This window comes from Chinchilla lanigera, unplaced genomic scaffold (assembly GCF_000276665.1).
Source record: "Chinchilla lanigera isolate Chin_1 unplaced genomic scaffold, ChiLan1.0 scaffold00011, whole genome shotgun sequence".
Taxonomy (NCBI): Eukaryota; Metazoa; Chordata; class Mammalia; order Rodentia; family Chinchillidae; genus Chinchilla; species Chinchilla lanigera.
The window spans coordinates 10,342,688-10,355,796 of record NW_004955412.1 but is presented as its reverse complement, the minus strand read 5'-3'; the positions used below and the strand labels follow the sequence as shown (position 1 = coordinate 10,355,796).

The window sequence follows — 13,109 nt, the reverse complement described above, 5'->3', positions numbered from 1 at the left end:
CTCCGCCGGGGCTCTTCCCCACGCGCTCCGCCGTCACCCGCCCGCCCGCGCCGCGCCCTCGGCGCCCCGCCTGGCTACTTGGCAAGTTCCCGGCTCGAGAAGGCAGCAAGGGAACGAGCAGAAACACGCGCACTTTGCCCCACGGCCCGCGTTAACTTTCGCCTCGTTTCTCAGCTGGCCGCTCAGCTCAGCCGCGGGCCCTTCGGCCCTCCGTGCCCTCCGCCCAGCTCGAGCGCGCTCCGCGGTGCGAGCGGCCCCACCGAACACACGCCGCCCGCCCGCCCGCCCGCGGCCGTCCCAGCCGGCTCCAGAACTGCACGGCCCCACACGAGGCGCCCTGCGTGGTAGACGCTGCGCTGCAAGCGAGCACAGCAGCGCTTCGAGGGACACACGTAAGCACACACACGGCAACAGATCGCTGCACAGCAAAGAAATGGATCCACGCGCGCATCTTCACACGTCTGCGTGCCTCACACCATCAGTATCTTTGATACTGTATACACACACGGGTACAAACACGTATGTATAAAATATATGTTATAAAATATACTGGAAAAAAACTTCACTATCATCATTTCCACCCCTGAAGAAACACCGAACTCCGTGCTCCTCTTTGGAAGTCCGCAGAATGGTCAGCGCCTGGGCGGCCCAGGTTGTTTGGACTCACTTCCCCGGGGGCGGCTCACACACCCGGCGCAGGTCTTGTGAGAATGAAACGGGAATGTGCACAGCACCATGGAAACCCTCTCACGGTTTCCACCCTAAGAATCTGTGGGTGCCCTCTACCTCCCCAGTGATACCTCGCACCTTTAGCCTTCACCTTCCCTTCGCCAGCCTCCAGGCACTGGAACGCCCAGACTCTCCCGCCCCTTCTGTCCCCAGCGCCGCGCCTTCCTCAGACAATCTGCGTGGGCTCAGTGCCTGCAGCGGCACGGCGTCTCCAGGATTTCCACACTTCTGCCTCCAGTCTGGGCCTCTTCACTGACCATCAGCTTCACGCACTGAAGAGCCAGCTTCACAGTTCCAGCTGAATGCCTACTGTCTCAGTTTTCCACTGTGGGAAACCAGTTTCTTCTCACTATTCCCTATCTCAGGGACGCAAGCCAAAATTACCTCTATCCCAACCCCGAAAACCAAGATACTCTACCATAAATACTGTCGATACTCTGTCCGAACAGATTGAACTCTTCCACACGCTTCAGTTCACACGGCTGCCACCACGTCCGGGTCACTCTCTCTTGTTCCTGTTTGGTACTGACTCCTGCTTCCCTGACCCACCTTTCCAGTCTACCCAATTTTAGACAGTAAATCATCAGATCGCACCACTCGCCTGCTTAAAACCCCTTGGTGGTTCTCCAGTGATCCTGGAATGCTATCAAAGCCCTTTCTTTACCTTATGCTACAAGGCCCTGCATGATCTGGCTCCTGGTTTGCCTTCTAAACCCCATCATTCTTCATCTGGGCCCCATACTAGCTGCCTGTTCTGAACCCCATCTCACTTCAGGATCGGGCCTGTGCAATCACAAGCCACTGATGGCTACTATAAAAAGACCACTCTGAGCTGGGCATGGTGGCACACTCTTGTAAGCCCAGCACTCCTGAGGCCGAGGCAGGAGGATCACTCCCAAGTTTGAGGCCGGCCTGGGCTACATAGTGAGTTTAAGGCCAGCCTGAACTACACACAGCAAGACCCTATCTCAAAAAACAAAGGTTAAAGAGGCTAATTGTAGGGAAGTGAAGAGGAGGCAGACACAAACAGCAATCTGGAATACTTTAAAAGTCAGCGAGAGCCAGGAGCACCTATTACTCTCCTTTTACAAATGGGGATTCAGAAGTCTCACTGGTCAGGCACCTCCCTAGTCACACAGCTAGCGAAAGGCACACTAGGATTCTAAATTCAGGCAGTCTGACTCCAGAGCCTCTAATTTTAGCCTCTACACTGCCATAAATACTTATTTTATGAAAAACACGAATGAAATTTAGGAACTTGAAGCAATTACTCTGTCCGAAGTATTGCACTGATTTTTAGTCATTATTTGCTTATATCCTTCACTGATCAACACTGTTAAGACACTAAATTTTTATTGCTCCTTTGTAGGTATAGGTGGACCTACAGAAGAGAAAAAATCCACAGGTAACATCTGTATAGCAAAAGTACTGCAAAAATCAGTGCAGTGAGCCTTTTCAAGGAAATATTAGGAAAAGCAAATAAAGCATTTTTAAACTTTTCAACTTCTTAGGATAGAGTATTATTAGCAGAACTCAAAATGCTTTGTGCTTATGCAAATTATCTACAGAAAAAAATTCCTTTACATAAACCACATCTCAAATTTGTATTTCTTCATGACCTTACTCATGTCTCTATATATTAAATAATTATGCTACTTTAAATAAAAACCTTTCATTTTAGGTATAAGTTCATTTTATGGACTTCATCTATGAAAGTCTTTTGTTGAAATCTTACATGACCACTCTAGTATGTTAAATTTTGACACTGTTGAAAAATGGTTGATACAATAAGCTCTGTACGGGCTGAACTGATTTTTCGTTTTTTCTTTCTAGACTGGGCCTCATTTTGTGGTGCAGGCTGGCCTCAGCCTCCCAAATGCTGGGAGGCATGTGCTACCCACACCTGGCTGTATAGGGTGAATTGTGTCCTCCCAAAGAAGCAGCAATAACCCCCAGTACCTCAGAACTTCATTTCGTTTGGAAACGGGGTCTCTACAGAGTTAAGTTACAATGAGGTCATTAGGGCAGACCCAAACTGTAGGACTGGTGTCCTTACACAAAGAGGAAACTCGGTGAGGTGGTGCCCACGCGGAATCCCGCGTGAGGGGGGCGCCCCTAAGGAGGAGCAGGCCCGCGGCCACAGCTTGACGGCCTCCAGAACCGTAAGAGAACAGACTCCTCTCGCTTGAAGCTGCCCAATGTGTGACACGTGCTGCCCTCGGAAGGTGACACCCCTCCTCTTGCGTAGCTCTTTGGCATTCAAGGGGGCACAGGACACTGCCATGGTTTTCCTCCAAGTCACTGTCCTCTTTCCTCTGCGCAGGCTGCCTGCTCTGCCCGTCCCTGAAATGCCCTGGATGAGCTCACGGATTCCACCGCCATCGATGGCAGTGACTCCCCAATCTGTCTTTCACCTGGTTCTCTTCTCTCAGACCCTTTCATCTAACCAGACAACCCCAGCCCAGGTCCCCCAAATCTGTTCCTCGGGGAAAATCTCCCCTACCCATCTACATGCCAAAGGCTGGGCCCTAAAAATTACGCTTCACTCCTGACTCTCAGCGCCTCAGAACTGGTTAGTTCAACACATGCTAACGCTGCCATGGCTCGCATCTGTCCACGGTGTGTATTATCAAGTCACTGTCACTACTTGTCTGACTACCTTGACGTTCCAGCTGCAGAGAAGTAAGGGCCCAGGGACTGACGCTGGACAATGTACAGAGAGAGAGAGGGAAAAGAAAGGGAGCAAAAGCAGTGAGTGCAACCATCAGGATTCAACCGTGAAAACAGAAACAAATCTGCGTGAAACAATTTAGTGCAATGAATGAAATACACAAGGGACAAAAGAGCTGAGAGCAAGGGACAGTCAGTCAGTGAGGAAATCGGTAACAGGAGGGCACTGGTACACTGAGGCTGTTAGGACCAAAAGAAGACAGAGAAGACCCCAAAGCCAAGGAGTCAGAGGGTACAGGGTGGAGAATGAAACGCGACCAGCAACAGGCAATCCACAGCCATACAGACAGTGAGGGAGGGAGAGCCACGGTCCGCGCGCACAGAGCTCAGGATGACGCAGTACAAGAACCTTGGAGAAGTCTGAGTCTTAGAACCGGAATGGAAGCTGGGAGTGCAGCTTAGCCGTACAGCACTTGCACAGCACGCACAGGCCCTTGGTGGATCCCCGGCCCTGCAGGGGGGGAGGTGGAGGGGAACAAGAGTAAACCAGATCAGACCACAGAGCAGGAGACTAAAGCCTGGGTGGTCAATAGTGTCAACGCATGAAAGTCAAGAGGAAAAAAGAATTAAATCACTGATTTTTGTTTTTCAGCTGAAATTAACTACAAAGCGTTAAAAAGGGGGGAAAAAAGGACACCAAGTAAATGCAAAGCGATGAGTAGAGACACCTCTGACAGAAAAAGTCACAGCTAGGGGTCAACAATCTCCGGGGCAGTCTGCAAAGGTTTGCTGCCCATAACAGAAAGAAGGCAAAGATGATTACTGAATTCAAGGAACATCCAACACGCCTGATCGCTGGAGTTCAGTCAGATGAATGTGGGCTGGTGACACAAGCCAGTTCCTTACCACGCATTAGGACCTGAGCTCGAGCCCCACCCCAAGCCCCCAAAAAGAGAAACTGCCACACATCAATTGTTACAGAACCTACAGGTTCATTTGATTTTTTGATTTTTTTTTTTTTTTTTTTTTTTTAAAGAGCCAGGTTCTCGCTGTGTTGCCTAGGCTGATCCAGTGATCCTAACCACCTCACCCCGCTCTGGTCCATGTTTCTCATCAGGAACGTGTGTTTCTGATTGTAAGCGCTTAAGGAAACATGGGAAGGCTCTGCAATTTGTTTGTTACATACCTAGAGTACTGCATCTAGGTCAGCGAACTCACCGAGTCAACCAAGCTGACATAACTACGTTTTTGTGATTTCTCAAATCGTTCCATGAAACGAACAAATACGCTAAGACTCACCTTTCCCACAAGAGTCACTGTTTTATGACATGAAATGTTGCCCAACGCTAAAACTATAAAATAAAGCCAATTAAAATCTTCTAAAAAATTGAAAAACTCATCGTTCCTGGAAACGTACTCCTTCTGACCTCCCTAACGTCTCTGTCGCCAGGATTTCTTTTTCTTTTCCTTGAGCCTTGCTAAGGCGCAAGTCACCCAGGCTGGCTTCGAACTCCCCAGCTCAAGGGATGCTCACGCCAGGCTTCTGAGGCGCTAGGACCCAAACCAGGCAACGCCCTCAGTCCACGCAGGGACAGTTTCACACCTTCCCTTCATCCCCGGGCTTCGCGCCCTCCTCCTCGACTCCTACGTCACTCTCAATCTCTCGCTCAACAGCGCTCGCTCCCGCTTCCCCTGCGAGGGGCTGCGGCTGTCCCCCGGGCGAACGCTCCGACTTCCGGTCGGGACGGAAGCAGGAAAGTCCGCGCTCCCGCCGCGTCCGAGCTCGCGACCCGCTCCCGGGAACGCCCGCCGGCCCCGCACGGAAAACCCGCCCCCGGCGTTTTCAGGCGCTCCGAGGAGGGTCGTCTCTCCTACCACCTCGCGCCGCGCTCTCGCCGGCCAGTGCTCACCACTGAAAAGCAAGGGAGAAGGAGCCCTCTCCTGACAGACAGTGAAGAAAACACCGCCACGGCTTCACGAGCCTGCGAGCGGCGCGGCGCGGCCCGAGCGCGGCGGCCCCGGGCCGCGGGGCACAGGCCGGAACCTGCGAGGCCGGAACCTTTCAGACGAGAACGGGCTCCCAGAGTCCTAGGTCCGGGCGCGGTGGGGCCTCGAGTCAGCCGAGGGACGAGCCGCGCTCACCTGCATCAGCCTCCGAAGCACGGGGCTGCACCCGCGGACGCCGCCTCGCAGAAGTACCGCCGACCCGGCCATGGTCGCCAGGAAAAGCTTTCAAGGGCAGAGGCAGTCGGGCGCCCGCTGCGACTTTCCCAAGCGTTGACACAGCCGCCTGGAGTAGGCGTAGCCCCTGCCGTCTCCTCCAATCAGCAGTCTCGGACAGACACGGTTGGCGGCGATTGGCCAGCAACCACGCGTAGGGCGGGGAATAGGGCGGGGCCTAGCGCCGGACGCCCTGACGCGGCAGTCCGGCCTGGGAAAAAATTGACAGAACAGCAACGTGGCTGGATGGAGGTGCTGGCACTTCTTGGGCGCCAGGAGCAGAGAAGCACCTGACCCGCTGCTGGTGCTCATTTCCTCCACGTGAGGCCGCTGGTTCGTATGTAATCCGAACCTTTCTCACTCTACTCAAAGCCTTACAAAGGAAATGCACGAATATGTTTCCAGCAATACAGTGAGCTTTTCAAGTATGTTGAGTGAATCTTGAAGTTGTCATTCAGCAGACGAGGAAGCTAGCGATACAACTCCTGTTAAGGGCGAAACTTTATTGAGCAATTAACAAGGATTAGAATAGCCTCCACCAAAATCTCTGAATCAGCTGCTATTATTATCTGAGCTTCAACTGAGGAAAGTAACTGGGATGCAAAGAAATGAGCTATTTTTAGTCAACGATTGCACACAAAGTGGTCTGAACTAATGCAGTATCATTATATTGCATTGTTTTCCTAGGTTTTACCTGGAGAACAGTATAGATGTTAGGTCTTATTGCTATCACATTGCGGAACCTTTAAGCAGGCTACAGGCGTTGGGCACCACACCGGGCTCTTATTGTCTGTAAGCTGCTATGTTTGTGGGTAAAAATGTAGCTAGTTAGTTCATTTAAGAATCTAGAAGTTGGATGTGGTAGTGCACTCCTGCGGTCCCAGCACTCTGCAAGGCTGAGGCAGGGTGACTACAAATTCGAGTCCTACCTGGACAATTTAGCAAGACCCTATCTTAAACTATAAATGGGGCTGGGGATATAGCTCAGTGTGAAAGCCCAGTACCGCCAAAAGTTAAAAAAATTCTAAGCCATCCGTGTTGGTCCACACCTGTGATCAGGGCTATTGAGGAGGGTGACCTAAGAGGCCTGCAAGTTTAAGTCCAACCAGAGGGCCAGGGATATAGCTCAGTGGCATATGCGCCTGCCTGGCAAGTGCAAGGTCCTGAGTTTGATTCCCGGTGCCAAAAAAAAAAAAGTCCAACCAGAGCAACTGAGACTCTGTCTCAAAATAAAAAAACAAAAAGGGCTTAAGATGTACCACAACAGTCCCAGGTTCAATTTCCAGTACAAAGAAAAATGAAATACATTTTAAAATATTTAATTAGGCTGAGGCAGGAAAATTGAGATGAGGTCAAGGCCAGACCAAGCTACATTATTCAAGATCAGCCTGAAGTACAAAGCAAGACCGTGTCTCAAAAATGTAAAACCTAAAACAAATTTTTTTTTAGGGTCTCACTTTATAGTTCAGGCTGGCCTTGAACTCACTATGTTGCCCAGGTTGGCCTTGAAATCAGGCTGATCTTCCTGTCTCAGCCTCTCAAGTGCAGGGATTACAGGCCTGCACCACCACACCTGGCACAAAAAAATGTATCTGAATGTATGGCTTTGGATTACCATTTCTTAACACAGTAGGTAATACAGCATCTGGACATAATTTTTTTGGCAGTGTTGGAGATCCACCCAGGGCCTCAAGCAACTAGGCAAATGCTCTGCCACTGAGCTGTTACCCCAGCGCCCACAAATACATTAACAAAGAATTACATCTTTCCAAAAGGAGTGGAGTACACTTGTCAAGAAACTCTATGGCGTGGCGTAGTGGTGCACACCTGTATTCCCAGCACTCGGGAGGCTGAGGCAGGAGAATCATTGCAAGTTTAAGGCCAGCCTGGGCTACAAAGTGAGCTCAAGTCCAGCCTAAACTGCACAGCAAGACCCTGTCTCAAAAAAAGGAAAAAAAAAAAAAAAAGAAACTCTAGCCAATACCTCCATCTAGCGGCAGAATGTGGAGGGAAGCCATGCCTTGCAAATTACAAGTCTTATTTTGCAGCACTGGAGACTGAAACCTTGGGCCTCAACACCTACGTAAGAGCTCCAGCAGCTGAGCTGCACTCCCAGTCCTAGTATAAGTCCCCTATCTATCTATCTATCTATCTATCTATCTATCTATCTATCTATCTATCTGTCATCTATCTATCCATCCATCCATCCTTTGGGAGGCAGGGTCTCCCTTTGTCTAGAGTTTTAAAGTCACCCTTTTGTGGTTATTCATTACAGCAAATATTTGGTACTGAGAGGTGGGATGCTGCTATAACAAATGAAAATATGGAAGTATTTTGGAGTTGGGTAGTAGGCAGGGAGATTGTTTTTTTTTTTCTTTCAGCACTGGAGACTGAACCCAGACAGAGGCTTTGTCCTGGGCCACATCCCCAGCCCTTTTTAAATTTTTCTTAAATTTTGTGATCGGGTCTCACTAAGTTACCCAGTCTGTGCGTGAACTTGTGGTCCTCCTGCCTCAGCCTCTCAGAATACCAGGATTACAGGTGTGCACCACTACATTGAGTTAACAAGAGAAATCTTGAAGGACATAATAGAAAAAGCCTAAATTGCCTTGAAGAAACAATTGGTGGAAATGCAGACAAAATGGACGATTCTGGTTGGGGATCAGGAGGAAGTAGACAGTATAGAATCCTTCTGTCATTTTAGATAAGCCAGTCATTGTCGTGACGGAATGTTGGTAGAAATATGAATGTGAAAGTTGAGGCCTCACAGGGAAACTAGGGCCATGTACTGAACATGTTATAAAGCGGTAGAAAATGGCCCAACTTGCGTTCTAGTGTTGGATGCAAGGTACAACTTGTAGGAAATGAACTGGGATATTTAGTGAGATTTCTAAGCAAAATTTGGAAACAAAAACTTGGTTTCTCCTTCCTGTTTTATGTTAAAATGTGAGAAAAGAGAGAAAATTGAGGTAAGACATAAGCAAAAAAGAACCAGCAGTAATGGTTCTGGAATAATCTCAGCCTAACTGCACTGCAGGCGAGAAGGTGTGCTCTACCTGGAGCAGCAAGCCTGTCGGACAACCGACTGCAGAGGGAGTGGGTGTGCGATGTGGGCTTCACCGACCCTCTCAGCACAACGGGAGCAGAAACAGGCTGTCCGGGTGGGATGTCTCACACCTACCAGTGCTGAGAAATTTTACACCAGCAGAAACACTGCCAGTCTGGATGCAAAGGGGTGGAGAAAGTTAAAGGTGCAGGGAGAATGACTGCTGGAGCACAGGGTGCCGCTATGGCCCCCAGCCTGGATGGAGCTGGACAGCAGGGTCATTCAGTCCTTGAAAGTCAATGCGTTTGCCCTGCTGGCTTTCAAAGCTCCCGAACTCTGCCTGTCCTCACGGAACTCTCTATCCGATGCCCTCCTCCCTGTCTTCATTTGTCTGTGCTGCTGTAACGGAATACCCGAGGCTGGGTAACTGACATAGAGAAATTAGTTTCTCACAGTGGTGGAGACCTGGAAGTCCCAGATGCAGGCACAAGCACTAGGAGTCTGGTGAGGGCCTCTGTGTCAAGTCCTCCCGTAGCAGAGGAGCAGAGAGGTGACAGGAAGCTAAGTTAGGTCCCGTGTGCCCTTCCAAATGGTGGGGCCCTTGTGGCCTCACCTCCTCAAGGCCCTACCTCAATACAGTACCTACACAGTGGTGATTACACTTCAGCATGAAATGGGGCAGGGGCGGAGACAGGGTCTTGCTATGCAGTTCAGGCTGGCCTTGAATGCACTGTGTAGCCCAGGCTGGACTCCAACTCCCAGCCATCCTCCTGCCTCAGCCTTCCGAGTGCTGGGATTATAGGCGTGTGCCACCATGCCTGGCCTCAACATGAATGTTGGAGGGGACACATTCATTTCTCTGAAGAGGTGAGGTCCAAACTTCTGGGTTCGAATCAACCTTCTCCAGACTAGCTGACCCCCAGGTGCCATCATACCTGGCCCAGAAGGACAGTAAACCACAGCACCCATCATTGTACACTGGAGGCAGATAACTTGTTTCCCGGTTTCATCACGGATGAGAGGAATTTTGCCTCTGGATGGCTCATACCCATCTCATTTACATGGTTTAGATGAGAATTAAAACTTCTTGAGTTAGAGTTAATGCTAAAATAAGTGGGTTTTAAAATTTTATTTTGAGGGGCTGGGGATTTAGCTCAGCGGCACAGCGCCTGCCTGGCAAGTGCAAGGTCATGAGTTCAATTCCTGGTACCGGAGAAAAACCAAAAACAAACAAACAAAAAAAATAAATAAATAAAATTTTATTTTGTTTTGGTGGCACATGCCTAAAATTCCAGCCCCTTTTTTTTTTGTCTTTTTGAGACAGGGTCTCACTACACAGTTCAGGCTGGCCTTGAGCTCACTTTGTAGCCCAGGCTGGCCTCAAACTCACAGTGATCCTCCTGCCTCAGCCTCCTGAGTGCTGGGATTGTTGCAGGGGTGTGCCACCACACTCAGCTAATCCCGGCACTCTTGAGGCCGAGGCAGGAGGGTTGCGTTGAGTTCAAAGCCAACCTGGGCTACATAATGAGACCCTGTAGAAAAGAAGGAAGGAAAGAAGAGAGGGAGGGAGGAAAGAAGGAAGATTGATTTTTGAGGCTATTGAAATGGGATAAGTGTATTTTGCCCATGGAACGAATAGTGAACTGGGGGAATAAAGGGTTGGCTATAGTGAAGTTCGCATCTGCCCACAGCATCAGAATGTGACCTTGTTTGGAGACAACGTCTTTTGCCAAGGCTGCTGGCCCCCTCCAAGGCTATAAAAAGGACTCCTCAGAGTCCTCAGAGGGAGTGGCACAGCGCTGCCAACACGCGGATTTCAGGCTTCTAAAAGTGTGCAACAGTTCGTTTCTGTGGCGTTAAGCCACCCACTTGGTGGCACTCTGTCACACCAGGAGGAGGAGTCTGGTGCACTCACCCTAGTCAAACTGCCTATCTGTGGCTTATTTTCTAGTTTATACAATGTCCCCAGGAATCCTGAGCTTCTGTAGCAGGCACATGGCAATGCTCGCGCCTCACCAATCTGAATATGAACATGATTACAATATAAATAGGAAAGTGCCTAAGGCAATAGTTCCCAAAAATAACTTCCATGATTTACCCTGGGATCTAGAACAGAACAGTGCACGGAAGGCATTTCGGGACGGTCTTAGTAAGTCTTCAGACACCAGTTCTACTTGAACTGGTGCCACACCCGGCTGGTGTGAGTTTAACTAGGAGAACAATTGGGATAGGCCCACGACCCAGAAATGCTTACTGACAAAATCTTACGGACACTACTTCACCACTCTACATTTGAAGTACTTCAGAAATGTAGGCCAAGAATGATAGAGCATAGGACACTAGATTCAGTCCCCAACACACACACACACACACACACGGCCAAGAAGCACCCAGCAGCTATGAGGGTATATTCTTTTAGGGTACATTCTTACCTCCCTCGGGTGGCACAAGCAGACTGCGATGGATTCTTGTCCAGTGACCACACGAGAAGTGGTGACGAATGGAAACGAGACTCCAGAGGCGGCAGCGCGGCACAGTCAGCAGTGCGCGGCGGGCAGGGTGACCGACAGGAGCTAATGTACAAGGAGTACAGAAACCAGGCGTGGCGCAGCACCTGGGACCCCAGCCGCCTGGGAGGCTGAGGCCGGTCTGAGGAGGCTTGAGCCGAGTCTGGGCAGCATGGGGACTTCGGAGAGGCTGTCTTGAAATGCACTGTAGAAAGGGGGCCGGAGCCCCGTGTGCTGGCCCCGTGTCCAGCCCTCGGTTCTGACAGCACGCGAGCCCTCGCCGAGAGCGGCCGGAGACGCTGTGGAGCAGCACACGGGCAGTGCCGACACCGGGGGCAGAGGGGTCACCAGGAGAAGACGTAGCCTGCGGGAGTGAAGACTCCTGAGATGGCATCCTGGTGTGCCAGCCGGAGGCCAGAGAATGAAGCTGGCACAGAAGAGCGATCAGAGTGGCAGCGGGATCCTCTCCTTGAAACCAAGGCCGAAACAAACTCAAGCGCTCGAAGCGTTCCAGGCGCAGCTGACGTAAGATCAAGTGGAAGGGAAATTGGAAAAGCACTTTTTTTGGTTATTGAGACAGGCTCAGTATGCAAGCCAGGCTGGCCTTCAGCCCGAGACGGCCCCCTTGCCTCAGCCTCCGAGCGGGCGCGGGCCACCACGCCCAGCGCAAGTGCACTTGTAAGCACTAGAGGTCTCGCTGATCACCTTGGCAGGAAAGCAGCGGGGACCCAGGCCAAGGAGCCCCAAGCTGAAGAAACGGGGTGCTGAGACTGTGGACCCATCCGGCAAGATGTTTAGCAGAGAAGGGAGCGGGGTGAAAATGAGGCCACAGCACGACCACGGTGGGGAGAGAACGCGTTTTAAGGGTGGCGGGCGCTTGGGTACGCCTGCGGGCCAGTGGGCGGATTTTAAGGTTCAGTGCGCGTCGGCATCACCCGGAGGGCGAGAGTGCCGGGCCTCCCCTGCGGTCTGACGCCGCAGGTCTGCGCGGAGCTCGGGAACTTCCACTGCCAAGTTCCCAGGCGGTGCTAACGCCGCTGCTCTGCGGGCTCACGCTGACAGCCCCTGCTGCAAGTTAGGAAGCAAATATGCCAAAGATGTAGAAGAGCAGGGAGACGTAGATATTGTGGAGCAAAACACAGGAGGAAGGGACTATGGGATTCAGAGAAGTGGGACATAGAGGCCTCGAGTAAGAAGTGAGCGATCTGCTTCGTGAGACAGGTAAGCAGGTGAAGACGGACACTATTAGAGGTGAAGTTCAGACTTGGAAGGAAAGCAAGTTAAGAACTTTCATGCTGGAGACTTTCCTTTTTCTTTTTTTTTTTTTTTACTTTTTCAAAGCAAGATTATCTGCCAATAATCAAAGAGGTAAAATAGAGCAAGGGAAAATTATTAAATTAGCAGCTACAGAGAAAGGACTGTTTATGGGTATTCCCAAGTCTTCTTACTGGCATAATTGTGATAGTTGGGGGGCGGGTATCAGGAATTGAACTCAGGACCTCACACTTGCCAGGCAGGTGCTGCGCCACTGAGCTAAATCCCCAGTCTCAATCGTGGTACTTTAAAACAAGTAACTTTCAAAAATTTTTTCCTATTCTGTAGGTTGTCTCTTCACTCTATTCTTCAACAGAGAGCTGCTGTCTACAATATGTAAAGAAGTCAAAAAAATTAGAGTCCCCCAAAATAAGACCCAAACAAAAAATGGACAGCCGAAACAGAACTTCTTAAAAGTACAACTGGTCAAAAATAAATAAATAAATAAAGTTCAACATCTCTAGCCATTCAAGAAATGCAAATTAAAACAATACTGAGATTCCATCTTACTCCAGAAAGAATGGCTATCCCCCCACCACCAGGAATCGAACTCACGACCTTGCGCTTGCCAGGCAGGCGCTGTACCGCTGAGCTAAATCCCCAGCCCCAAGAATGGCTATTGT

General features: G+C 50.3%; 1 protein-coding gene across 1 annotated transcript in view; it reads right to left on the bottom strand.

Annotated features, from left to right (window-relative positions):
* The window catches only part of Acat1 (acetyl-CoA acetyltransferase 1), a 19,719-nt gene extending 14,010 nt beyond the window's left edge, over window positions 1-5,709 (bottom strand). Inside the window, exon 1 of the mRNA XM_005378034.2 lies at window positions 5,542-5,709. Within this exon, the coding sequence (XP_005378091.1) occupies window positions 5,542-5,613 (72 nt within the window). The 5' untranslated portion in view covers window positions 5,614-5,709. The remainder of the gene's footprint in view (window positions 1-5,541) is intronic.
* Window positions 5,710-13,109: the final 7,400 nt, after the last annotated feature.